At 45.6% G+C, this 27,296-nt stretch overlaps 1 protein-coding gene across 2 annotated transcripts in view; it reads left to right on the forward strand.

Annotated features, from left to right (window-relative positions):
* ABTB3 (ankyrin repeat and BTB domain containing 3) overlaps positions 1–27,296 on the forward strand; it is a 297,599-nt gene that overhangs the window by 162,533 nt on the left and 107,770 nt on the right. For both annotated transcript variants that reach the window (XM_066358225.1, XM_066358226.1), the window contains exon 2: positions 20,483–20,632. In XM_066358225.1, coding sequence (XP_066214322.1) covers positions 20,483–20,632 — 150 coding nt within the window. The remainder of the gene's footprint in view (positions 1–20,482; positions 20,633–27,296) is intronic.

Below are 27,296 nucleotides of genomic sequence, written 5' to 3' on the forward strand. Positions count from 1 at the left end.
TGGGCAGCCTGGGGCTCTGGGCCTATGTGGTGAGTGTGGTGAGTCCTGCCAAGCCCCTTCACCCTCCCATAATAAGGGGCGCTGGGACAGAAAAGCCGGGACTCACCCAGAAGGTGTTGAGCAGAGTTGCGAAGGAGGCATCTGGAAAAGTCAAGGGTACCGAGCTGACCAGAAATCAGTGGAAGCTCCTCAGCCAGCTGACCAAAGGTAGGGCCACAGGCATCACCCAGCCTAGGCTGGATATGGTCAGGGAGCCAAGACACCCCCCCTCCCAAGGCTTGGCCTTGCAGGGGGAGGCACCAAGAGGTCATTAGAGAGTCCATCAGAGGCCTGAGTAAATCTGCCTCTGGCTCGCCAATGTTCTCCTGTGGGCTTGCAAAGCCGGGGGCCTCTCCCCCATTCTCTAGAGCAGTGGTCCCCAACCTTTTTTGGACCATGGACCAGTTTAATGTCAGAAAATATTTTCAAGGACCGGCCTTTAGGGTGGGACGGATAAATGTATCATGTGACTGAGACAAGCGTCAAGAATGAGTCTTAGATGGATGTAACAGAGGGAATCTGGTCATTTTTTAAAAATAAAACATCGTTCAGACTTAAATATAAATAAAACAGAAATAATGTAAATTATTTATTCTTTCTCTGCGGACCGGTACCAAATGGCCCATGGACCAGTACCAGTCTGCGGCCCGGGGGTTGGGGACCACTGCTCTAGAGTGCCTAGTGATTCCCAGTGGGCCTCCCTCCTCCCCTGCACATTCCCAGGGCTCAGCTAGGTCCCTGGCGGGACCTCCCTTTCCTGCTGAGAGCCTTCTCTCTGCAGCATCCCTCTCCCTTCCTGTATCCAGCACAGTCAGGGGAGCTCATCCTCTCCTAGGACCATTCTTAATCAAGGCACGGGGAGATGGCACTGCAGTCCCCTTGGAGCCTGCAAAACGGGACTCTTAAGCTCCATCTTCCACCACGGGACTGTGGGGGACTCAGGGGAACTGTCACTAACAGGGAAACACAATTAGAGAGCAGGCTGGTTGTCGCTTCCCAGGACCCAGGGGAAGACAGTGGGTGGCCAGGACCTCTCTGGGGGCATCTGCACTTCCAGCTGTCTCTGGTGACTGGGAAAGGGAGTGGAAGGCGCACGTGCTGTGTTTTGCAGGCAGCAGGGCCAAATTGTACTTGGGATAATTTCATTCTGCCTTTGCCACTGCCTCCTGCTGGGCCAGCCTTGGGAGGAAGCCAGGCCCACTTACACTGGCTCAGCCACGCTGTGGTATTTCTCTGCTCGTGTGCTCTGCAGGTAGACCAGACTCGAGGCTGGCAGCAGTAGGATTCAGGGACCCAACCTGATGTTGATGGTTTGTGATGACCAGGCAGGCCTGCCCCAAATGGTGGGAGGCATGCAGAGGGGGCTCCAGGCTGCCTCTGTGTACTAATCGTAGGCCGTGGCCTGGGTGTGACAAGAACAAGGTGCAGCCATCCCAGGACCCTATCCCTGACAGGGGCCAGAGTGACATCAGAGAGGCTAGCCAGGACCCGATAATCACCTCTCTGGGGCTCCCCTCCATGAGTGCTCTTGAACTTTGGGGAAGCCCTTCCTAACTTCATCTGAGGCTTAAGGTCTCATTGCCCACTAGGTGAGCCAGGGAGCTCTCACTGTCCTGAGCATTGTCTTTTACAAGCATCCAGGCCCTGGGTCTCTGGGTTCCAGCGCAGCTTTGCCCAGGTCACAGAACAATTCCCTCCCTCTCTTTTCTCATCTGCAGATGGGGATAATAATAGTAGCTACTTCATATGTTTATTGCGAGGATTAAATGATTTAAAACTCGGAGTACTGTATTTAAAATGACACATCGTAAGTACTAAGTGAAAGTGAACTGTAAGGAGGATGGTGGTGTGACACTGTTAGTTTTACTACTATTTTTTACTGCTATGACTATTAACACCATTATTGCTACAATAAGCATTTGTGCTGGTACTAATACCACCAATAGGATCAACACCACCCCCTAGAGTGTACATAACAATTATGGGTTTAAAAGCTTTGGAAACTAATGGCTCCCCACTGCACTGCTACAATGTGGATGTGGTGGTCCGGTTCTGCCCCCTGCAGTCCTGACCCCTACCTCTTCCAGCACAGGGCCTGCCGCCCCACTTCCCCAGGCAGCACACTCTACCCTGGTTCTCCCTCTAGCCAGACCAGCTCCTTCTTCCGTTTTAATTAACTCCCCTCCCTTTTTAAAATTACACATTTCTAAAGACTCAGCTCAAATGTCATTTGTTTGAAGTCTTCCTGGGCTGGGGAGAGACAAAGATGCAAAAAGGAAATCAGGTTTAATCAGAAGGGGGGGGGGGGTTGGCATCCAGGACAGCAGCAAGGATGGAGGCAGTAAACACTCCCAATTAGATGCTGAGAACTGATCTGGGGCAGAAGCCAAAATTAGGAAACTGAAGCAACCAAACCTGCCTCTGAATGGCATAGGTGAATCCTGCTGGGCACTTTATAAGAAGAAGAGACGGGGGTTATTGAGCATCTCATATGTGCTAGACACTGTTCAGGTATGGATAAATATACTACAACTCTATGCTATTCCTATCACCACCACTCTATGGGTGGGACACTGAGACCCAGAGAGGTTTAATCATTTGGCCAGAGAGTTAATAGGTAAAAGAGCCTGAATTCAAACCCCACAGTCTGCCTTCAGAGCCCATATGCCTACCCATGGTCATGTCTTCTTGTATCACATCACTGTTTCTATTTCTACTTCCCTGTCCCATCTTCTCTTCATTCTGCTTTATTCACCCCCAGCCTTGCCTCTAGTGAACCTATGGTGGTAGGGACTAAAGTCATCCTCTGTTTACTAATTTCTTAATTCAGCAAATATTTTATGCTATTTGAAGTATATAAATGTATGAGTACATGGCAAGTACTTAGAATAGTGGGTGTTAGCTCTTATCATCACCATCATTATAACCATTATGACCACCATCACCACCACCACCATCATCATCATCATCACCATCATAATGTTCTTTGTACAGTATCTGGTACTAAGAAGGTTTTTAGTGACTATTTTGTTAAATAATGGATGACAAGTCATTTCTCAAAATCACATTCCCAGGAAGGACAGCTTTTCAGTGTCAGGAAATTGATGCTATGATTCCATAAGTCCCCTGAGAGAAGCCATTAGCTGCCCATCTCCCTCCCCCAAGATGGTAGACCCAAGAGGTGGATTTTTCCCACTGACTCTCATGGGCAAGAGTGGTTCCCTCTCCTTACTCCAGGACATGGAGCCTGGTCCTGTTCTATAAGCCCCTCTCCTTCCCATTAATGTCTGGAGGACCTTGAGTCTGAAGTGCATCCCTGAAATAGAAGATAGTTTCCAAGCAGAAACAGAAATGAAAGGAGGCCAGGGCCATGGGGGGAGCAGCTCTGTCCCACAAGGTCACGTCTTCAATGAGCTGCAAGGAATGAATGCCCAGGGTGTTTCCGAAAATGAATGCCAGGGACAGTGATCTGGAGGCCAAGAGGGAAGTGTCTAGAAGAACCAAGGCAGAAAGTAATGAAAAATGGCATCCTTTGGTCATCTCTATTTCTGCATTAAATGCTAGAGTTTACCCTGAAAGGAACAGTCTAAAGCTGATGGAGATGTTCGGACTGAAAACAGGTCCCAACTCTTCAAGAGAAACGAGTCTGGCTTTCTAGAAAGAAAAGTGATGTTCATTTCAGAATACTCCAGCAGGCCCCAGCACTCTGGGAGCTTCGTAAGTCTCAGTCTAATTATAGGGAGCATCGGTCTCCTATGGCAGCTGTAATGGATGACCACACACTGATTAGCCTAGAGCAGTGGTCCCCCAACCTTTTTTGGGCCACGGACCGGTTTAATGTCAGAAAATATTTTCACAGACTGGCCTTTAGGATGGGACGGATAAATGCACAAAATAAAATTATGCGACCAGCGTAAAAACTGTGGTATTTTTAAATAAAATTGTTGAACTTACGAGACAAGCATCAAGAGTGAGTCTTAGATGGATGTAACAGAGGGCATCTGGTCATTTTTTAAAAATAAAACATCGTTCAGACTTAAATATAAATAAAACAGAAAGAATGTAAGTTATTTATTCTTTCTCTGCGGACCGGTACCAAATGGCCCACAGACTGGTACCAGTCCATGGCCCGGGGGTTGGGGACCACTGCTCTAGAGGTCAGTGTCCAAAATGAGTATCACAGAGCCAAAACCAAGGCATCAGAAAGGCTGTTCCTCTCCGGAGGCTCTAGGGCAGAATCCCTTTTCTTGTGATTTTTAGCATCTACAGGTTTCCCACATTCCTTGGCTCATGGCCCCCTTCTACCTTCAAGCCCAGCTATGGCCTATTGAGTCTTTCTCATGCTGCGTTACTCTGACACTGACTCCTTTGCCATCCTGGTCTCCATTTAAGAGACCTCATGAACACACTGGGCCCCTGGAAAATTTCATCTTAAAATCAATTGGTTAGCCAGCTTAATTTTATCTGCTACCTTAATCCCCCCCCCCCCACCTTCTTCTGTAACACCCTATTCACTGGTTCTGGGAATTAGGATGTGGACACCTTTGAGGACCATTATTTTGCCTACCAAATAGTGTTAAAAATATAGGATTGTATTCTGATTCTTTCAAAATTGGTCACTCATGCCTGGAACTGGAAATGACTTTCTATTATCCAGAAATGAAGTTAAACCAAGTTAGTGTTACCTCAAGAGAGTTGCTTAACATCTCTGGCTAAACCTTTGTTTTCTCATCTCCAAAATAAAGAGTTTAGCTATAAGCTTTCATAATGAGGGAACATGGCTTCATCATCTCATGCCCAGGGAGGGCCCAGCACATAGTAGGCACTCAGGAAACATTTGTGCTGACTGGGGGGGACTGGATTTAGTGGTGTCTAACCCTTCCCCACTTTCAAGGAGAGTGAATTCACCACTCACAGGTTTTAAATAACAACACAACTTTCAATATGGATAATCATATCTGTTGAGAAACTTCTCCTAGGTTAAAAGTGGGTTGTTGTTGTTTGTTTGTTTGTTTTGTGACAGAGAGAGACAGAGAGAGGGACAGATAGGACAGACAGACAGGAAGGGAGAGAGATGAGGAGCATCAATTCTTTGTTATGGCATCTTAGTTGTTCACTGATTGCTTTCTCATATGTTCCTTGACCGGGGGCTACAGCAGAGTGAGTGACCCCTTGCTCAAGCCAGCAACCTTGGGCTTCAAGCCAGCAATCTGGGGCTTAAGCCAGTGACCTTTGGGGTCAAGCCAGTGACCATGGGGCATGTCTGTGATCCTACGCTCAAACCAGTGACTGCGCACTCAAGATGGCAACCTCAGGGTCTCGAACCTGGGTCCTCCATGTCCCAGTTCTATTCTCTATTCACTGTGCCACCATCTGGTCAGGCTAAAAATGTTTTTTTTATTTTTTTATTATTATACTTTTTTTTTATTATACACACAGGTATATATGATAAATGGACGGATAGGCACCTGTAAATGGGAGTGTGTATGTATTTGTGTATCCATATGTGTGTGCGTGTACATGTGAGTATGCAAACTTTAGACAGTAAGAGTATTCACTTACTAGCAACTGAACTCCCTGAACAAAGGTTTCTAATAAATTGGCTAAGGAATGCGGGACAAGGACCATTTCGTCATTGTGAGCCGCTGCCGCTGAGGCCTGGCTCTTCTGCAGTGAGTGGCCTCTGGTGAAGAAGGACCATTAGGATCTCCTCCCCTGAGACTGTGGTTTCTGTGTAAAGGAACTGACAAGGAAGGGTGAGCAGATTTAGGGTTACCTGGTTTGAATAGTTCTGTTGGGCGGTGGGGCATAGGGGTTGTCTGATACCTGGCCCTGGGGTGATAGTGGCAGGTGGATAGTGGCCAGGAGCTGAGACTTGATTAAGGAGGCTCAAGATTGGCTGGTTTACATTTAGAAAGTACATGCACTGGCAAGCTGTTTGCTCTCTCTAGGAACTAGCTTACCCAGGATGTGAGCAGTCCCTATGGGGTCGGCAGGGCCCAGATGTCAAAACAACAGTATACAGAAAATAAAATGCATGTTGAATATAGCAGGGGTGTGTGTGTGTGGCATAGGGGGAAGTGGGGAAGGAAGAAAATGTCCAAAAATTCTTCTTGGTGGGAGAGAGCTGTAATTTTTTTTAAATTGAGAAACATTGAGTTATATCTCGTCTACTTGATTTATTCCTTGAAAGAACTCCCAGAACAGGTGCAAGGCAGCATCTTCCCAGATGTGTCCTTACTCAGATGTATAACTGGATAGGGCCCTTCTCACTGTGCCAGGGGCCCATGGCCTTGTCAAAAGTGCAGCACCTGTTAACAGCAACAACAAATGAGAATTTAGTGTCCTCTTATAACCGATTTATACTACTCTTTAATCAGCTGCTGAATTTAGCCTAATGGGATTCCAATGTTTTGAAAGCCAATTTAGTACAGTAAATCCTCACTTTGTACAATAAATCCTCACTTAATGTCCTCAATAGGTTCTGTGACTTTAAGCAAAAGGAGGTATAACAAAACTGAATTTTACCATAGGCTAATTGATGGCAACAAGAATTAAGTTCCTACAGCATCTCATCAACGTTATAACAACACATTATTTGAGGACCTCCTATATTTTTAATGGATTCTGGAAGCCCTCTTAGTTGTTTATATCAGCATATACGTGCATAGCTGCAAATGGCAGGTTTATGCTTTTATGTGTCATTAACAACTACACAATGTTAACAGCAGTGTTTAGCTAGCTTTCGAAAGGTTAGCCTAATCTCCTCTATGCCTGTGGACACACATGCTCGTCATTCTGTGCGGTCAGCTATAGGATATATCAACTGATTAAACATTCTGGCGAATAGTTTGCCACTGTCTCATATCAAATAAATGATAAGCTATAGTCACCAGGCCGTTTAATTAAAAATAATCAGGCTTTGAAGACTTGGAACACAATTAAATATACTGAACACTAAAGCTTGGTTCAATCTGATTTAATCTTTTTTCGGTGATTCAGGACCTCACAGGCCTTGGGGGCGATGGTTATGAATATTAATGATCCTCATGCTATTACTCTGCAGAAATTCTACTAGAAAGAGATTTCCAGTTGGAAGCCCGCCAGGTGCTTGGGCTTCCACTGTAGACAATACGTGCACTATTACCTGGATGTGGTTTCTGGGCATCCTGGGGATGACAAATCTGTGAATATTTGTCTTTGACATAAAATAGTTTTAGAGCTGGTATAAAATCCCTCTGTTTCACAGCCCCTGTTATTTCTCTAACTGGGAGAAGTTTTCAGTGGGGTTACTCTTGTTATTAACACCTTTCTCTAAAAGTTATTAATCTATTTTTTTTTACCAAGAACTCTACCCAGGAGTTACTAATTCATGAATTCACTTGTGTTTGTTACACTATTATTGTTGGAGACTTCAACACTCTTCTATTAGAAATGGACAAGATTCAGCATACAGAAAACCAGCAAGGACAAGTTAATTCAATAACACTATCAATTAACTGGGTATAATAGAAATCTATAGACTACTTCATCTAACAACAGCAGAACACACATTCTTCTAAAGCTCACATGGAACATTCACCAAGATATAGATCACATTCTAGGCCATGAAACATACCTTAAAAATGTAAAAGAGTACCAATATACTGTGTCTGTTTTCAGACTACAGTGGAATTAAGCTAGAAATCAATAGTGAAAATATAGCAGCTAGAAAAATCCCAAATACTTGGAGATTAAACAACACATTTCTAAACAACACAGGAGTCAAAGAAGAAATATCAAGAGAAATTTAAAAAATATTTTCAGATAAATGAAAATGAAGACACAACTTATCAAAATTTGTGGGATGCAGTAAAAGCAGTACTTAGAGGTAAATTTATAGCAGTTAATTTATATAGCAAAAGAGAAGACAGATCTGAAATCAACAATCTACACTTCTTTCTAGAAAACTAGAAAAACAAGAGTAAAATTAAACCCAAAGTAAGCGGAAGAAAATAAATAAAAATTACAGCAGAAAGCAATGAATTTTAAAACAGGAAATCAATAGAGAAAATCAATGAAACCAAAAGCTGGTTCTTTGAAAAATAGAGAGGACACAAATTACATATAAATCAAATAGGGGATACTACTACAGATCCGATGAACATTAAAAAGATAATAAATGTATACTATGAGCAACTCTGTACAGAAAGCATCAAGCTTCTGGGGTTCACTGGTGAATTTTACCAAACATTTAAGGAAGAAATTATACTACATTCTCTACAGTCTCTTTCAGAAGATAGAAGCAGAGGGAATATTTTCTAACTCATTCTATGAGATCAACATTATCATAATACCAAAATCAGACAAAGACATTACAAGAACAGAAAACTACAGCCCAATATCTTTCATGAACATAGATGAAAAAATCTTCAGTAAAATAGTTGTAAGTCTAATAAAACAGTTATAAAAAATATATACCCCATTACCAAGTAGGACTTATCCCAGGTATAAAATGCTGGTTCAACTTCAAAAATTGATTAATGTAATCCATCACATCAACAGGCTAAAGAAGAAACATTTATAGTTATATCAGTAGATGCAAAAAAAAAGCATTTAACAAAATCCAAATCCACTCATAATATAAAAAAAATACTTAGTAAACTAAGAATGGAGGGAATTTCCTTAATTTTATTTTTAAAAACACAAAATACTTACAGCTAATATGATACATAATGATGAGAAGCTTGAAGTTCTCCCTCTAAAATCAGGTACAAAGCAAGGATGTCCCCTCTCACCACTCCTTGTCAACATCACACTGGAAGTCCTTGCTAATGTGGTAAGACAGGAGAAGGAAATGAAAGGTATACAGACTGAGAAGGAAGAAATAAAATTGTCTTTGTTCACAAATGACATTATCATCTACGTAGAAAATCCAAAGGAATCAACAACAAAAAAACCCTTCCTGGATCCAATAAGCAATTATAGTAAGATTGCAAGATATAAGATTAATATACAGCCTGACCAGGTGGTGGCACAGTGGATAGAGCATTGGACTAGGATGCGGAGGACCCAGGTTCAAAACCCTGAGGTCGCCAGCTTGAGCGCGGGCTCATCTGGTTTGAGCAAAGCTCACCATCTTGGACCCAAGGTTGCTGGCTCGAGCAAGGGGTTACTCGGTTTGCTATAGCCTAATGGTCAAGGCACATATGAGAAAGCAATCAATGAACAACTAAGGTGTCACAACAAAAAACTAATGATTGATCTTCTCATCTCTCTCCGTTCCTGTCTGTCTGTCCCTATCTATCCCTCTCTCTGACCCTCTCTGTCTCTGAAAAAAAAAAAATTAATATACAAAAGTCAATTGCTTTTTGATATACCAGCCATGTACAAGTGGAATTTGAAAGTGAAAAACACAATACTATTTACATTAGCATCCCCAAAATGAAATACTTTTGTATAAACCCATCCAAATATTTACAGGCTCTATATGAGGAAATTTATGAAACTAAAAAAATGGAGAGATATTCAATGTTCATGGATAGAAAGACTCAATATTGCAAGATGTCAGTTCCTCCCAACTTATTCTATAGATTCAACTCAATTTCAATCATACCTGAATGCTGAGGTCACCAGTTCGAAACCTCAGGCTTGCCCAGTCAAGGCACATATGAGAAGTAACTACTATGAGTCGATGTTTCTCGTCCCCCCCCCCCGCCTTTTCCTCTCTCTCTCTCTCTCCCCTCTCTCTAAATTCAATAAATAAAATCTTTAAAAAAAAACTCAATCAAAATACCAGCAAGTTATCTTGTAGATAACAACAAACTGATTCTAAAGTTTATATGGAGAACCAAGAATAACCAACACACTATTGAAGAGAAGAGAACAAAGTTAGAGGCTTGACACTACCCAACTTCAAGACTTAGTGTGAAGTTAGAGTAATCAAGACAATGTGGTATTGGCAAAGAATAGACAAATAGGTCAAAAGAATGAAATGAAACAGTCCATAAACAGACCCATAATTATAGTCAACTGATCTTTGACAAAGGAGAAAAAGTAACACAAGGGAGCAAAGATCGTCTTTTCAACAGATGGTGTTGTAACAACTGGGCTCCCAGATTTTAAATTTAATTAATTAGTTGCCCTTTAATTTAGTAAAGGATAGTCCATTATTTAAACAGAAGCTTGGATGAATGAATAGATAAATGGATGGTTGGATGGAAGGATTTATAAATGAATTTAGATCACAATTATCCAAGGAAGATACATGGCCACCTTGATACAGAGCAAGACTCTCCATTTTCCAAAAAGCTTCTTTCTCATTATTCTGCCCTGGCCTGTTGACATGTGTTAGTTGAAATGTCAGACTATTTTTTAACTTAAAACACTCTAACAGACAACTTTCCTGTCAGTCACACCCAGGGCTGAGTTTTAGCACCACTACATGACACGGTGGCCACCAGTGTCACTGCTGTGTAGGGAGCTGGGGAGATGCTTGTTAGAGAATTTCTAAAAGGCTGCAGTCTGTGCTCTTAGGAGCCAGTTGATCTCCAGACTCTGACCAACCTCTGACATTTAAACAGCTACCAAAGACCTAGCTGGTAGTCTAAAATAGCATTTTATTACTGGGAATTCTGAAATGGAGCCCTGAACACTTAGGAGTCAGGAACCGAAGCAGAAGTTGACAAGCCCTGCAGGATCCCAAGCACTCTTCACTTCAGAGATGAGCAAAATGGGCAAGTGAGTCTTTCACTCTTCTTAAACCCCTGTGAGAGGATGTAGCTCAGGACTGTACTGGGGAAGTTGCAAGAATAACACAACAAATGCGAAATGCTGGGGGAGGAGGGAGGGCAAAGGAGGTAACCAACAGTCTCATAAGGATATCTAACAGTGCTCCCTAGTGACAGGGAAGGAAAGAGCAAAAGAAGCGTAAGCCACCATGGGGCTTGCATGACAGAGCTTTGCCTGACAGGAGGCGGGTGGGGAGAGAGAGCAGGGAAGTCTGCTGAGCAGCTCTATTTGGATATCCAACTCATATCTCAAGTTGAATGCAACTAAAACTGAACTCTTGATCTCTTCCCCCAAGCCCAACCCTCCTACAGTGTTCCCCACTTCAGTAAATGGTAAATCCATCCTTTCAATTGTATAGGTCAAACACCTCTGGGTCCTCGTTCCTTCTTATACCCTACACCCAATTAGCAACTCCACTGGCCTTACATTGACTTTATATTGAAAATCACTTTTGTACTGTCTCCACCGTAACTAGTCGGGTTCTGCCCTGGCCACTCCCTACAGTCTGTTCTTGACCAACCCACTGGAGTGACCCTCCGAAACGATCAGCCACATGCCTCCCCTGCTCAGAACACTTCAGTGGCTCTCATCTTGCTCAGTGTCAAAGCCAGAGTCTAGCGTTGCTCATGAGGCTGGACCCTGTCTGCCCTCACCACCTCTCTGACCTTGTTGCCTGCTGCTTTTCCCTTCACTTTCTCTGTTCCTTCCTCCAGCAAGGCAAGCCCACCTCCCCCAGGGCCTTTACCCTTACTGTTCCCTCTGCTGGCTTGCATTCCCCCCCCCCCCCAAGATATCAGCCTGGCTTGCATACTCACCTCCTTCAAGACTTGAACGTCCCCTTGTCTGTGAGACCCGCTCCCCCACCCAGCACTCCGCATCTTCCTTTCCTGCTGTTTTTCTCCGTGGTATTTACCACCCAGCTGGCTCCATATTCTAATTATGTATTTGGAATACACATACCAAGATGGCAAGGTTTTCCAACGTTTTACTACTAGACCCCCGTACTTAGAGCTGTGCCTAGCACCTAGCGGATGCTTGGCTAACCCTCACTGAGGAAGGGAATGAACAGACTATTTTTCCCTTTGTTTCTATGGTTTTATAACAGTTGATTTTCTTATTTATGCAATCAGTGTTAGAGCCACACTATCGTCCCACTGTCTTTGCGTGCCTTGTACCATTACAGTACCTTAATAACAGCATGGCTGCCTCTGTGCCCTGCTCACTGGAACCACACTCCCTGCCCCCCGGGTTTAATTAGTTCCCCCTCACTCCTGAGCTGACGGCAGGGAAGCCTGGCTGTATCTGGCTATTGTGAGGAGAGCAGTTTGTGGGGTCACCTTGAGGTACTTCCTCTTCTGTGACCCCACCCTACCCTGCCCCTGCCTTTCTCTGTCTCAGCACCCAGCAGGCACACTGCGTACAGTTTTCTTGTGTCGGATCTTTCTTTGTGGACCAGGAGCTTCCTAAAAACAGAGGCTGCCACTTCTTTGAGTCTGGGGACACTGAGTTGGGACTTGAAGGAGGAACATGAACTTGCTGGGCTCCCAGTAAAAATGGAGATAGCATAGTATAGAGAAGGTGAGGGTGAGGAAGGAATGGACACAGCGGATGTAGACCACTCTTTCTACAGCCTTGGCTGTGAACGGGGAAGACAGACATTGCTTGTAAGGTGAAATTTCAGTTTTTAAGTCAAAATTCTTTTTGGGCCAAAGCCTGATGTTCCCCATGGTTCATCCTGCCTCCCTGTCCAGCTTCTTCTGCTGCCTTCTGTCTTCTGCCCCCTGCCCCAGCCTATACCCTCTGCCCCCAGCCCACACCCTCTACCCCCAGCCCACACCCTCTGCCCCCAGCCTGCGCCCTCTGCCCCAGCCCACGCCCTCTGCCCCCAGCCCGCGCCCTCTGCCCCCAGCCCACACCCTCTACCCCCAGCCCATACCCTCTGCCCCCTGCCCGCACCTTCTGCCCAGCCTGCACCTTCTGCCCCAGCCCGCACCCTCTGCCCCCCAGCCCGCACCCCCTGCCCCAGCCCGCACCCTCTGCCCCAGCCCGCACCCTCTGCCCCCCAGCCCACACCCTCTGCCCCCCAGCCCACACCCCCTGCCCCAGCCCACACCCTCTGCCCCCCAGCCCACACCCTCTGCCCCCAAGCCCGCACCCCCTGCCCCAGCCCGCACCCTCTGCCCCCCAGCCCACACCCTCTGCCCCCAAGCCCGCACCCCCTGCCCCAGCCCGCACCCTCTGCCCCCCAGCCCGCACCCCCTGCCCCAGCCCGCACCCTCTGCCCCCCAGCCCACACCCTCTGCCCCCCAGCCCGCACCCTCTGCCCCCCAGCCCGCACCCCCTGCCCCCCAGCCCGCACCCCCTGCCCCCCAGCCCGCACCCTGTGCCCCCCAGCCCACACCCTCTGCCCCCCAGCCCGCACCTCTCTGCCCCCTGCCCGCACCCTCTGCCCCCCAGCCTACACCCTCTGCCCCCCAGACACTCCCCCATTTACACAGCACATGCCCCTCTTCCTTGGAATATTCTTCAATAATAATAATAACAACATTTATTGAGCTAGTTTTATGGGCCATTATTGACTCATTTGATTCCCCCATGGCCCTATAAGGGTCCTGCTATGACCTGTCCCATGTTATTTGTAAGGAAACTGAGGTTTGGAGAGGCTCTATGCTATGCTTAAAGTGACACTGCAAGGAAGTGGCACGGCTGCGATTCAGCCTGCGCCTTCATTCAGTCTCCAGGATCCACACTCTGACCTCTACTTCTGCGCCTGCTTCCCAGGTCCACTCCAGTGTGGGCTCCCCGGGAGCTCCTCTGAAGCTCCTGGGTGACTCGGGCTCCCCCTGCAGTGCTCCCCACCAGGACCCTATGCACACCTCCACTCCAGTCTTCCTCCCATAGTATTTCAGTGGGGGGAGGCCTGTCTCTCCGGCCAAGCAGGGAGCTTGGAAGGCAGCAGTGTGTCCTGCCGTCGTGGCTGGTGCCCAGTGTCTCCGGGGAGGAGAGCCACAGTGCCTCCATGTTCTTCCCAGGGCGGCACATACTCCTCCCGCCTACTTCCAGCTCTGCGTCTGGTCGTGTCATTACACCAACTTCTGAAAATTCTCCATTTCTGTGTTTTCTGCCTCTTATTTCTTATGAAGATTTGGTTTCAGACTTCTTAAGAACTTTTCTTTGAATATAATTTATTCTGGAGAGAGAGGCGCAGAATGAACCATGGTTTATCCCAATTGCAATACAGGACGCCTCTCACAGACAAGTGGGTTCACCAAGCTAGCTCTGAAATCTGTTGCCCACTTTCGGGTCTCTCAAAATAAAATGGTTGTGCAAACATTGGGGGGAAAATCTGATAACTTCCTTTCTTGTTTCTTAATAAATTTAACAGTAACAGAGAAACTTCTGGCATCATGTTATTGAATTCCTACATCTTTAGCTTTGACGAACTTCACTTGGATTATTAGCAAACATTTATCGACCCCCTTTTCTGTGCCAGGTTGTTCGTATATGTTATCCCATTAGGGCCTCTCCATCACACTAGGACAGGGGTCCCCAAACTTTTTACACAGGGGGCCAGTTCACTGTCCCTCAGACCGTTGGAGGGCCGGACTATAAGAAAACTATAAACAAATCCCTATGCACACTGCACATATCTTATTTTAAAGTAAAAAAACAAAACGGGAACAAATACAATATTTAAAATAAAGAACAAGTAAATTTAAATCAACAAACTGACCAGTATTTCAATGGGAACTATGGGCCTGCTTTTGGCTAATGAGATGGTCAATGTCCGGTTCCATATTTGTCACTGCTAGCTGTAACAAGTGATATGACGGCTTCTGGAGCTGTGACGCGTGCATCCCGTGTCACCAGAAGTAGTACTGTATGTGACCGACGCAGCACTTCGTGGCACTGCCACATACAGTACTCCTCTCACTGACCACCAATGAAAGAGGTGCCCCTTCTGGAAGTGCAGCGGGGGCCTCAGGGGGCCGCATGTGGCCCGCAGGCTGTAGTTTGGGGACCCCTGCACTAGGAGATAGAGAGTATCAAGCACTTCACAGAGGGAGAAACGGAGGCTCCGAGGAGCCTGGTCATAAGCCCCAGGCACACAGCTGGGAGATGGCCAGGCAGGAACCTGAACCCGGCCCAGTCTGCTTGTTGTCTGTCCAAGGGCTGGTCTGCAGCACCCCAGCTGCTGCTTTCCCATTTCTTAAAGCTGGGACTGGTGCCAGGGTCCTCCACTTTAAATTCTGGGGATAACTCAGCAGAAAATAAAGTATAACTTGGCAGGCAAGGGTTAGGCAGAGTACTCTTTTTTTTTTTTTTTTTTTTTTTTTTTTTTGTATTTTTCTGAAGCTGGAAACGGGGACAGACAGTCAGACAGACTCCCGCATGCGCCCGACCGGGATCCACCCGGCACGCCCACCAGGGGCGACGCTCTGCCCACCAGGGGGCGATGCTCTGCCCCTCCAGGGCGTCGCTCTGTGGCGACCAGAGCCACTCTAGCACCTGGGGCAGAGGCCAAGGAGCCATCCCCAGCGCCCGGGCCATCTTTGCTCCAATGGAGCCTCGGCTGCGGGAGGGGAAGAGAGAGACAGAGAGGAAGCAGAGGGGGAGGGGTGGAGAAGCAAATGGGCGCTTCTCCTGTGTGCCCTGGCCGGGAATCGAACCTGGGACTTCTGCACACCAGGCCGACGCTCTACCACTGAGCCAACTGGCCAGGGCCTAGGCAGAGTACTCTTGCAGCCAAAGACAGACAAGACACAATCTAAGCTTGCATCCAGAGCACCAAGCTGTAGGCAGTCTCCTCCTCCTTCACCACCATCATCCATGAGAGAATGGATGAGTGTTGATGGCGGTCTTATTTGGTTTTCTCTTGTTGGGTAAATAGCATCCAGATCTAATGGTCGATGGAGACAGAGAAAAGCTGAAATGAGAGAAGGGATAGCAGGGTGTTATATTTGCCAAAGAGCCATCCTATGCATATGGGAAGGTCAGCATCTAGTGAGGCAGGTGTGCACCGTGATCACCCCCATCAGAGACAGATGCCAGACGTGGCTGGCCCGGGGGCCCACCCTGAGGAACGGCTCTCATATACTGTGTACTAGTGACCTACCCAAAAGGTTGTCTGTCTCCAGTTGCACAAGATTTGGGAAAGCTGATCCTCAAGACTGTTTGAATCCAGACATTAAATAAGCAAAACGGTCCATCTGTGGGCACAGGGTATTTAGCAGGTGGTGCTGGCTGTAGGCTGGAGACTTTAATATATTATCTTGTTTACTCACCACAATAAACCAATGAAGTAGAGATTTTAACCCCTTTTTGCAGACATGGAAGCTGACTGGGGATCTGGGAAGTTCTTTGTTCAGGCTGCACATGAGGTAACAGCAGGATTAGAGCTCTGCTCTGTCCCGGCCCATGGTCATGCCCGACCCACTCTGTCCCACATACAGCCAGTCAGTCCCAGAGCAGAGAGACCTGGTCACGGCTGGGAATGTAGACCTCACAGGCATTAGTTTATCACCTTTTAGGACCACAGACCCCCTTAAAGAGGTAAATAGCCTTCCCTCTTAGACAAATGCACAACCCACTCCAAAATAGCAAAATTTCAGGGAGACCGTGACCATTTCAAGCCCATCGTGGACCATAGCTGATGATTACCTTCTCCCAGGGAAATTATTCCCTTTAGGTCCAATCAAAGTCATATCTGAACAGTTGTTTGTTCTCCATGTCTTTGAACTTAAGTTTTAATCTCTAGGCTGTGGCTGTAATTGACTCCAGGAATGTATATCGATGAGTAGTCCAAAACAGAAGCCTGAATCTGACACTAAAATATGATGCTGGGACCTTTTTATTGACTTAGTTGATTTTTATTTTTATTTTTATTTTTATTTATTTATTTATTTATTTATTTATTTTTTCCTGAAGCTGGAAACGGGGAGAGACAGTCAGACAGACTCCCGCATGCGCCAGACCGGAATCCACCCGGCACGCCCACCAGGGGCGACGCTCTGCCCACCAGGGGGGATGCTCTGCCCCTCCGGGGCGTCGCTCTGTCACGACCAGAGCCACTCTAGCGCCTGGGGCAGAGGCCAAGGAGCCATCCCCAGCGCCCGGGCCATCCTTGCTCCAATGGAGCCTCGGCTGCGGGAGGGGAAGAGAGAGACAGAGAGGAAGGATGGGGGGGGTGGAGAAGCAAATGGGTGCTTCTCCTATGTGCCCTGGCTGGGAATCGAACCTGGGTCCCCCGCACGCCAGGCCAACGCTCTACCGCTGAGCCAACCGGCCAGGGCCGACTTAGTTGATTTTTAAACAAACAAACAAACAAAAAAATCTCCAGTTTATGGGCATACCCCTTCTAGAATCCTCAAGAAGAAAAGGATGAAATGAAAGAAGGAGGAAGGGAGGGAAGGGAGGAAGGAATAAATCCTGGTATATAATCTTTGTATAATAGTTCAATTTAGATTTTCCAAATCCCAATAATCTAGCTTTCAAAGCTTCTTTGAATAATTATGTTTTCACATTTAAATTTCATGATGCTCTAAAAGAAGGAGGAATAATCCCAAGGGAAATGGTCTACTATTATGACAAACTATAAAGCAGTCCAAAGCTGGGCTTGTACACGTTAACTGATTTCTTCTCAGTTAACATATGTTGAACACCAACTATTTGCTCAGCACATGCAAAATACTTTGGTATACATTATCTCATTTTATCCCCACAGCCTTAGCAAGCCTGTGAGGGAGACAAGACCATCACAGAAGAGTAAATGAGGCCCAGAGTGCCTCTTTGACCTGCCCAAGGTTAAACATAGGTGATCAGTGACAGAGCCAGGACTGAAATTGTGGGTTCCAGACTGCACATCCCATTTGCTAATGCCTCAACCGACATGTGAAGCAACATTTCAGATGCAGGTCTGGGGTGAGAACTTGCTGTACATAATGCAAATACTGAGAAAGCAATCGTGTGAGTATGCATAAGGGTCCTTCCTCGTATTAATTAGGTCATTTCAGCCTTCCAACATTCCAGGTCTCGCTCTCTGATTTCCTTTTCTATGGAGTCCCCTGACCACCACCCCATTCCCTCAAGAGGAAGGCCCCATCACCAGGAACCTTGGGTCCCTTATCACACTGGGTTATGATCACCTGGTGCTATCTGCAGTGAGCTCTTCAAGGGCAGTAAGTCTCTGAATAAGAGTCAGGGACATCAGGGGCATCAGATGAGGAACTGGCACAACAGTCTTGCCATGGCAACGTCTACTTGACTTGGCCTCTGACCAAATGTCTAGACCAGTGAACAAACAGGAGGAAACAGGGATGACTCAGGGCGTCCCCAGTCAGCAGGAGGATGACTCAGCTGTCAAGCGAAAGGACGGGCAGGAGGCCAACCTTGCACGGTGGGGATTTCTGTGAAGGTCTTCTCTTCCCTGAAAAGCTGAGGGTTGCAGAAGTGCAGGGATCACCTCTCGGTCATCACTACATCCCCTGCAGAGCCTAGCGCAGCACTGGGCAGTGTCCAGTAAGTGGTGAATCTGTCTTGTCCAGTTAATGCCAATTGTGTGCTAGCACAGGCCACAGTGTTTTTCACGCTGCCCGTCATAACCTAGGAGTGGATCACAAAATCACTTTTGATGCTGCAGACATGTTTTATTAATAAAATAGAAGTAAAAAATAATTGAGAGTGCATCATGTAATGATAGTAAGGGTCAGTATTATTTTCCAAGTAATTTTTTCCATGGAAAACATGAAAAATATATATGTGGTGGTGGCGATGGTGGTGGTGGTGGGTGTCCTGGGTCATGATACATAATACATTCTTATTCCGAATCACAGTAAAAAAAAAATGTTTGAAAACAATGGTTAAAGAACTATCTTAGGAAGAAACTTACCTGGCCAGTTTCCTGATTTTAGTAACATTGAAATCAAATCATCATTTGCATCATTCATCCGTTTATTTATTATTCATCCAAAGAGAAAGGTCTTTTATGGTTACCTTCCCCACTGTGTCAGCCTGTTAGGTGTGAAGGTGAAACGCTCAAGAATGAGTGACTGGTTCAGTGTGTCTGGAGTCACTAATTAGGCAGCACAGTCCAGAAGACGTATGTAACAGGTGCCATCTCACATCTGCCCACCTTCAAAGGAGGGAGCTTCGCTTGCTGAGCTTTTCTGGTTCAAGAAGAATGAGGGGTGGACTTGAAATGCTGACCTTTGCATTGTATCTGTTTTCCCTAAGCCTGCCAGTGTCTTAAATAATTCAGCACCTTTATACTGATACTGTCCTATTGTTCAGAAATTATTTAGTCATCGCCAGTCTTGTCTTTTCAGTTAGTTCATAAACTACTTAAATACATCTTCCACTTCTTTTGCATTTTTAAAATGCCTAACAGGGTTGGGAATACAGTAGGTACTCAATAAGTGCTTCCTATTTATTGGCAACTACTCATTGTTCAGGTCCCTGCTAAGACAAGCCTTCATTCCTTATTTTCTCCCATCATAGAGCATTTATCATATGGCTTTGTATGATATTATATGTGTAGCAGCCTGTCTGCTTTGCTTAGACTGTGAGCCCACTGAGGGCAGGGAATGTATGTATTCTTTCTATCACTGTGACCTCGGCCCCTAACACAGTATGGTGCCTGCCTTGTTCATTGTATTCTCAGCGATTGGCATTTGGTAGGTGTATCTGTTTGTTATTACCATAATAATGCTGAGTAACAAAGAACCCCACTATCTCAATGACATACCAAATTATTTTTGTGGGGCAGCTCTAAGCTTTAGACTGGTACTGGATTTTCTGTGCGTCTTACCCTCCTTAGACCAGTAGGCTGGACAGGGCATGTTTTTTCCATGATGATGGCAGAGGCATAAGAGAGCAAGTTCAATCGCACAGGTGCTTTTCAGGCCTTTAGTTCTATCATGTTCATGAAGATACCTTTGGCCAGAGTGACTAGTCAAGCCCAAAGTCAAGGAGCGAGGAAGCACACTCTGCCTATGGAGGTTAGGGTAGTGAAGGGAACCATGAACACTTCAGACTAACCTGCTAGAGTAAGTGCTAAGGTTCTCACTAAATGTCCATGGAATGGAAAGGAAGGGAAGAGAATAACTGGATTCTGGGGATTTCCATGGGTCTCCACCACACAGGTTACAAAAGTCCATTGGCCCTCTTTACCTCCTGACACTGAGCTATACAGAGAAAGAGAGAACTTAGTCCGACAGAGAATTCCCTGCCCTCAGTGGGCTTAGCCCAGCCACCCAGAGTTAAATTTGTTGGGCAAACAAAGCAAGTCCTCAGAAGTGACTTCCAGCAGAGGTTTCTCCTCCTGGACACCAGGGACGGCAGCTGCCTCTGGAATGGAGAATGGGGCGAGTGACTGCTGGCTTCTCTCGGGGCATCTCTGAGCAAATAGAACTCTGCTGTTTTGTGTCCTTTGGAAATGTGCGTACAGAGAAATGCCGATGTATTTGTTAAAATCAGCAGGTCGGGACCTTGAGGAAACCTTGTAACATAGCTAGACATCGTTTCTGAAAGGAGTCCGGAGCCTTGCTTGTCACCTTGGCTTTGTGGTACCAACTCCGGTGAGGTTTGAGGCTGTGCAAGGTTTGGCGCCCCCTCCTCTGGGTAACTGAACAGTAACAATCCGTTCTCCTGTCATCCTCTCTCCTTCTGACTGCAGGAGTGCTCTGCCTGCCAGACAGCCTGAATCTTCACCGAGACCCGCAGCGGTCCAACAAGCCGGGAGAACTGCCCGTGTTCAGCCAGTCGGAGTTGAGGACCATTGAGCAGTCCTTGCTGGCCACCCGCGTGGGCAGCATCGCAGAACTCAGTAAGTGGATGCTGGTTCTCCTGCCTTCTCTGTTCCCGAGCTGCCACTGCCCACAGGGCAGTGCTTTCTAACCAGCCAGGTGACACCTTTCACTGAACACCTGCCCTGTGCACAAAACAGCGCTGTGATGGCCATGGAGAAGGCAAAGGCTCTGGAGCCAGGCAGCCTTGGTCAATTCCCTGGCCCTGCCACGGATGTAGGTCAAGTTCCTAAACTTTTCTGAGGCTCAGTTTCCTAAAATAGAGGAAATCATTGTTCCTCACTTAAAGTATAGCTGTGGTGATTTGATGGGGCAAATGCCCATAAAGGAGTTTGCCATGTACCTGGCACACAGTAAGTGCTCTGTAAATGCTGGCTGTCTGCTTGATTCTCACAATGGGATTTCTTTAAAGCATATACGTCAGAGCATATCTCTTCTCTATTCAGAAATCTTCCCTGGCTCCCCATCTGGCCCAGAGGGAAAACCCGAGTTCTCAAAATTGCTTCCAGGCTCCCCCACCCATATCACTCAGATTATCTTCTTCCACACTCCCCAAGGCCCACTGAACTGCAGCCATCCTGGTCCTTTGTGATTTCTTGAACATAGCAGGTGTACCTCAGGACCTTTGCACTTACTGTTTCCTCTTCCTGGACCACTCTTTCTCCAATAACCACTTGGCTTGCTCCCTCATTACCTCCAAGTCTCACCCAAAGGTGACCTTCTCAATGAGGCTTTCTCTGACCACCCTATTTAAAATTATGACCCCCTGAGGGTTTTTGTCCCCCTTCACTACTTTCCTTTTCTCCACAGCAGTTATCCTATGGCATAATCTATGTTTTTATTGTTTTTTAATAATAGCTTTACTGAGATATAACTGACATCCAGTTCACCTATTTAAAGTATACAATTCAATGATTTTTAGTGTATTTACTCAGTTGTGCAACCATCACCACATTCAGTTTTAGAATATTTTTTATTACCTCCAAAAAACCTGATAATCATCAGCAGTCACTTTCCTTCCCTCAGTCACACTCTGTATTTTACTCGGTTGTATATTTTTGATTGTCTGTCTCTGCCTACTACAGTCTCATGGAGAGTAGAGATGTTTGTATTGTTCATTGGTGTAACCCTAACACCAGAATACTGCCTGGCACATAGTAGGTCCTTAGGAAGTACAAAGATGGGGGGGAGGGAAAAGAAGAGACAGAGACAGAGAAACTGAGAGGTAGAGAGAAGGGAGAGATTATCAAGAAAGTGGGGATGACACGTTTGAGCAATGATGTATCATACTGTGCACCCCTAATTTAGGGCTGTGCTCTCTGAGCCTGACCAACCAGAACAAAGTGAAACCATGTTTACTTATGATCCCGTTGATCATCAAATGACCTAGCTGTGTGTTAGTTCCTGATGGGACTAGAGTATTGATCTCAGAAACACCTGGGTTACATTAATGTATGGATTGGTGTGAAATTCTAGAAAGTCCTGTATTATTAATGGCTTCAGGATTCAGAAAGCAACGTGCCCCTCTTCCCATGGGAATTCCCTGCACACCCAGGGCAGGCAGGCATCCTCCATTTAGCACATGGCACCTCTGGAGAGTGAAGCAGTAGCTGTTTCAAGCCATAGGGGCCCTTATGATCACTAATGCTACAATCTGGAGAAGCCTATGGACCCTGCCTCAGAATATTTTTAAATGCATATAATAAAGTGCACAAGTTTACAAAAAAAAAAAATACACTAAAATGCTCGATCTAGCAGCAGCTCTGATGACCCCATTATTCTGAAGTGGTGATGTGTGCAAAGATATTTTGAGACATCTGCAACAATTGGAACGAGATGAGGAAATGTCTGCATTTTAACAGCTCCCCTGAGAGTCTGATATAGAAGGTCCAAGCATCTCCCTTGGGGAAACATTACTCTAAGAAGAAATGCCAAGACATGCCCAGGGCCCTGGAAACGCAGAAGCTGGCTTACAGAGCTGGGTCATGTCTGTGTAGACATAACCCGGGATTAGGCCACCACTCTCGCTGGTCCCCACACTCTGCCCCCTGCAGTCTCCAAGGTTTGTCTTGGGATATCTTAATGGCCCCTCCCTGTTTAATTCCAAAACTCTCTTAGAAGAAAGGATTTGCTAACAGATCTGCACTTCACCTAAGCAGGCAGTCTGCTGAGCAGCTTGCCACATAAATTGTTTTTTAAGGACAATTGCTCTGCAAATTAAATGCTGTCATTGTGGTTGAATGTTGACTTTCGCATATGAATTGTTGACACACAAATGGGTGCTGCTAATTAACAACAGGTTTTGTACATTCATTAAGGGGCCCACAGAACATGTGCGAGGAAGCACGCTGATAGGCCACGTGGGCGGCTGCCGGTAATAAAATCGCCTTCTTTTCTGATCTGACTGTAATTTAGATTGGCTTGCACTGTGGTCTGAATCAATACAGCCTTGCTCTCTCTGTGTACATAGACAGCTATTCTTCATATTCAAAGTTCACTCTGCCAGTGTGGATTCTGAAAACCACTGTTTTTTCCAGCAAAGACGAGGTGGAGAGAATTGGTTCCCTACTCTCCCAGCTCTTCCAGAATCAGGCTGTGTGGGCTCAAGGGCAGAGCCCCTGACCATGACCTTCTTAATAGCCAATAATAATAATAATAATAACAGCAGCAGCTGATGTTATTGAGCTAGGGAACTGTGAAAAATCTATATGCAGTATCTCGGATGTAACCGTTACTGTCCACATTGATTTGGGAATGGAGGTGAGAAGAGGATCAAGCACACCTGTGAGCTGAAGGGCTGGCGAGTGAACGCAGGTCTCAAGGCAGAGCTTTCCCACCTCAACACTAGACTAGGCTCTCCTCTGTGGGAAGCGGCAGCTGTTTCTACATGTTATAGGGGAGATGAGAGCCCGCTCTGTAAGACCAGGGTGGACGCTTTCTGGAAACTAAATTGGAGATGTGACATTGCACAAGGATTAGTCACCAGGCCCCTAGATGAAGGTCCACCCCTGCAGGCAGAGACTTCTCCCTGTGACCCCCCCTCCCCTCTATCCTCAGGACATCATATTAAAATCTAGAACTGCCTTAATCAATGGTGATGCCCAAGGACAGCTTTGTCCAGCCTGTATGGCTTGAGGTAAAAATACATCCACTATTTCTGGAGTCCTTACTGTGGGCCAAGTGCTTTAAATGCATTAAAGGTATTGTTCCCACTTCACAGATGAGAAAACTGAGACTTGGAAAGATAAAATGCCTGGCCCAAGGCAGAGTCATAATTCAAACCAGTTATTTTTTTCTTTTTCTATTCTGCTATGCTGTGTCCAATTCAGCTTTGCCTTTTGAGCACCTCAATAATCACCCATAGCTTGGGAAATATCTGTTGACTGCCAAATGAATAAATGAATGATCCACTCTGAACTAGTCTCAGGGGTGAGGGGCGCTAAACAAAATGCTACAGGTGAGGAGAAATCTTCATGAAACTCGAGTAAAAGATTAAATACTCCATTAAACTGAATTTTGAACTCAGAGAGCTAGAACTGAACCTCTATGTGTCTACAATATCTGAATGAGAAGCTAATTCAGAATATCACTTAGATCCCCCCAAAATGACACAGGCTGGTGATTCTTTAACCACAAATCCTAGGAAATCAAAACTGCAATGAGATACCACCTCACACCTGTTAGATTAGCTATTATTAACAAGACAGGTAATAGCAAATGTTGGAGAGGCTGTGGAGAAAAAGGAACCCTCTCCACTGTTGGTGGGAATGTAAAGTAATACAACCATTATGGAAGAAAGTATGGTGGTTCCTCAAAAAACTGAAAATAGAATTACCTTATGATGCAGCAATCCCTCTACTGGGTATATATCCCCAAAACTCAGAAACATTGATACGTAAAGACACATGCAGCCCCATGTTCATTGCAGCATTGTTCACAGTGGCCAGGACATGGAAACAACCAAAAAGCCCGTCAATAGATGACTGGATAAAGAAGATGTGGCACATATACACTATGGAATACTACTCAGCCATAAGAAATGATGACATCGGATCATTTACAGCAAAATGGTGGGATCTTGATAACATGATACGAAGTGAAATAAGTAAATCAGAAAAAAACAGGAACTGCATTATTCCATACATAGGTGGGACATAAAAGTGAAACTAAGAGACATTGATAAGAGTGTGGTGGTTATGGGGGGAGGGGGGAGAGGGAGAGGGGAAGGGGGAGGGGGAGGGGCACAAAGAAAACTAGATAGAAGGTGACAGAGGACAATCTGACTTTGGGTGATGGGTATGCAACATAAGTGAACGAGAAGATAACCTGGACTTGTTATCTTTGAATATATGTATCCTGATTTATTGATGTCGCCCCATTAAAAATAAAATTATTTAAAATAAATAAATAAATAATTTTAAAAAATGCCTCTTCCTGTTGTCTTTTCACACTTCACTGTGAACTTGTTGCTCCTGTTCAATGAGGCAATCAACACGGGGGTGGGGGCATTAATTTACAACTGTGTGTAAAAAGGGTTTCTGGGCTGTCTTTCCAAAATAAAACAGCCGTATTGTTTGGACAAGGGAGTTTCTCTCCTGGTTTGAAATGCAGATTGGCTCTTTCCCGGGCTCTTTTGCAGAGTCCTGCTGCCTCCAGTCCCAGGGTCATGAGAGGTAGTCAATGGTAGCTGAGCGTGGGTGAAATAATGAGTAGGGAAGGAAGTGAAGGTGCCGTCTAAACTCAGGCTTAGACAGAAGGAGCCCACCATTGGCTTGTGTGACCCTTTGTCCCAGGGCAGTCCCATCGGGCACGTGGAGGGTGGCTTAGTCGGAGATGCGCTCATAGCCTGAGTCTGCGGGTTGGAGCAGCGCTCCTCAAAGTGCAGCACGAGAGATGGTCGTCCGTGATACTGAAGCCATTTTTAATTTTTAATTGCTATGAATTTTTTATGAGTAGTAGAAAAATATTGGGTTTTCCATTTATGGCACTGATATGAGGTTTTCTTTTAAAATGAATTTATTTGTGGGAAAGAATGAGCCAATTTAAAGCAAATTATTAAGGAAATAAATTGTACTTGAGGCACACAGAGATGAGTGCCTGATGTTGATTCCCAAACGGCTGGCGTGTGGGAAACCCGGCTGTACGTGGGTTCTCCAGCAGGTTCCCAGAGCCCAACTCCACTGCCCAGAGGCAGGGCAGCTGGTTACAAGTGTTGGATTGCTTTGGGTTCATGAAGCTGACAGGTGAAGCAGCAGATAGACATCCATAAAGCAGGGTTCAAAGTGGGGCTAGTGATGGCAGAATCCCTGTGCCCATCCCACCTCCCATGGCCAGCCCTGCTCTCAGCCATCCTTAGGGCCTCTGATCCAGGAACCAGGCTGAAAACAATGATGATAATGGTAGTGATGATGATGATGATATTGATGGAAATGATGATGAAAACGATAACGGTGCAGCCTGGCTAGGTAGCTCAGCTGCTTAGAGCATCATCCTGATACATCAAGGTTGTGAGTTTGATCCCCAGTTAGAGTATGTACAGGAATCAACCAGTTGATTAGTGGAACAACAAATCTCTCTCTCTCCTTCATTAATCAGTTAAAATATTTTTTTTTTAAAAAGAAAAGAAAACGATGATGGTGGTGATGATAGCAATCTGAGTCCAGAGAGCATGTTTCTAACCACTATCCTGAACTGCTTCTTCAAGAACAAAACAAGGAATGAGTCACGGTGTCTTCCCTTGAGGCTCAGTAGATGTGCAGAAACATGACATAATTAAATAAGTAATGCGTAGACTTTATTAACAGATATTTCGGGTACACGGGGGAAGGGGGGATTTGATTCTGACTGGGGGCGTTCTGGAGGGCTCCATGGAAGAAGAGGCATTTGATCATAGACTTGAAGGTCTTCAGTAGTTGGAAGAATTAAGGAAAAGGCACTCTAAGGTGTGAAAACAACAAGAACACAAGCAGGGAACCTGGAAGTGCAGAGCGAGCTGAATGATGCTCAGAGGAGATGTTCAGCCCTCGAGGCAGAAGGCTTCCCGGTGTCTTGGGAAATGGAGGAGTGGTGCAGGGGTCCTAAACATGAACCCTTTTCTTCGTTCCCTTTTGATTTTTCTTGTTTTGAGCTTTTTAAATGGGAGCTGTCAATTAAAACAGATGGAAAGGCGAGTGTGCACTCCAAATTGACCCTAGATGGAAGTTAGGAAAAGTAAACCCACCACCTCGGTAAGCTTATTATTCTGATAATACCAAGTAGGACATGCCATAATTCCAAACTTAGAAACTATAGAAAAGTATGCTATAACGGAATATCACCCACAATCCCACTGGGCAGACAAATCCTTGGTCAACTTTTTGATATTTTTTTCCCGGTATTTATTCTGTGGATAGTTTTTAATAACATAATCCTAATCATACTGTATGCAATTTTGAATTTCTCTTTTTTCCCACTTGCCCTTTTAACATAGGGGTGTTTTTTTTTCATGACATTGCACGTCTATGTAAACATTTTTAATGACTACATAAATTTATGATTTTATCATGTGGATGTACCAGAGTTTATGTAACCACACTCTTATTTTTAAACATTTGTTTCTTTGTCAAAGTTTGGACCCTGTAAATAAGGTTTGGGTGAAAAGCCTTGTGCATGAAGATTTTGCTGCATTTTGGATTCTAACATTGG

The sequence above is a fragment of the Saccopteryx leptura genome, chromosome 1 (assembly GCF_036850995.1).
Source record: "Saccopteryx leptura isolate mSacLep1 chromosome 1, mSacLep1_pri_phased_curated, whole genome shotgun sequence".
NCBI classification, from domain to species: Eukaryota; Metazoa; Chordata; class Mammalia; order Chiroptera; family Emballonuridae; genus Saccopteryx; species Saccopteryx leptura.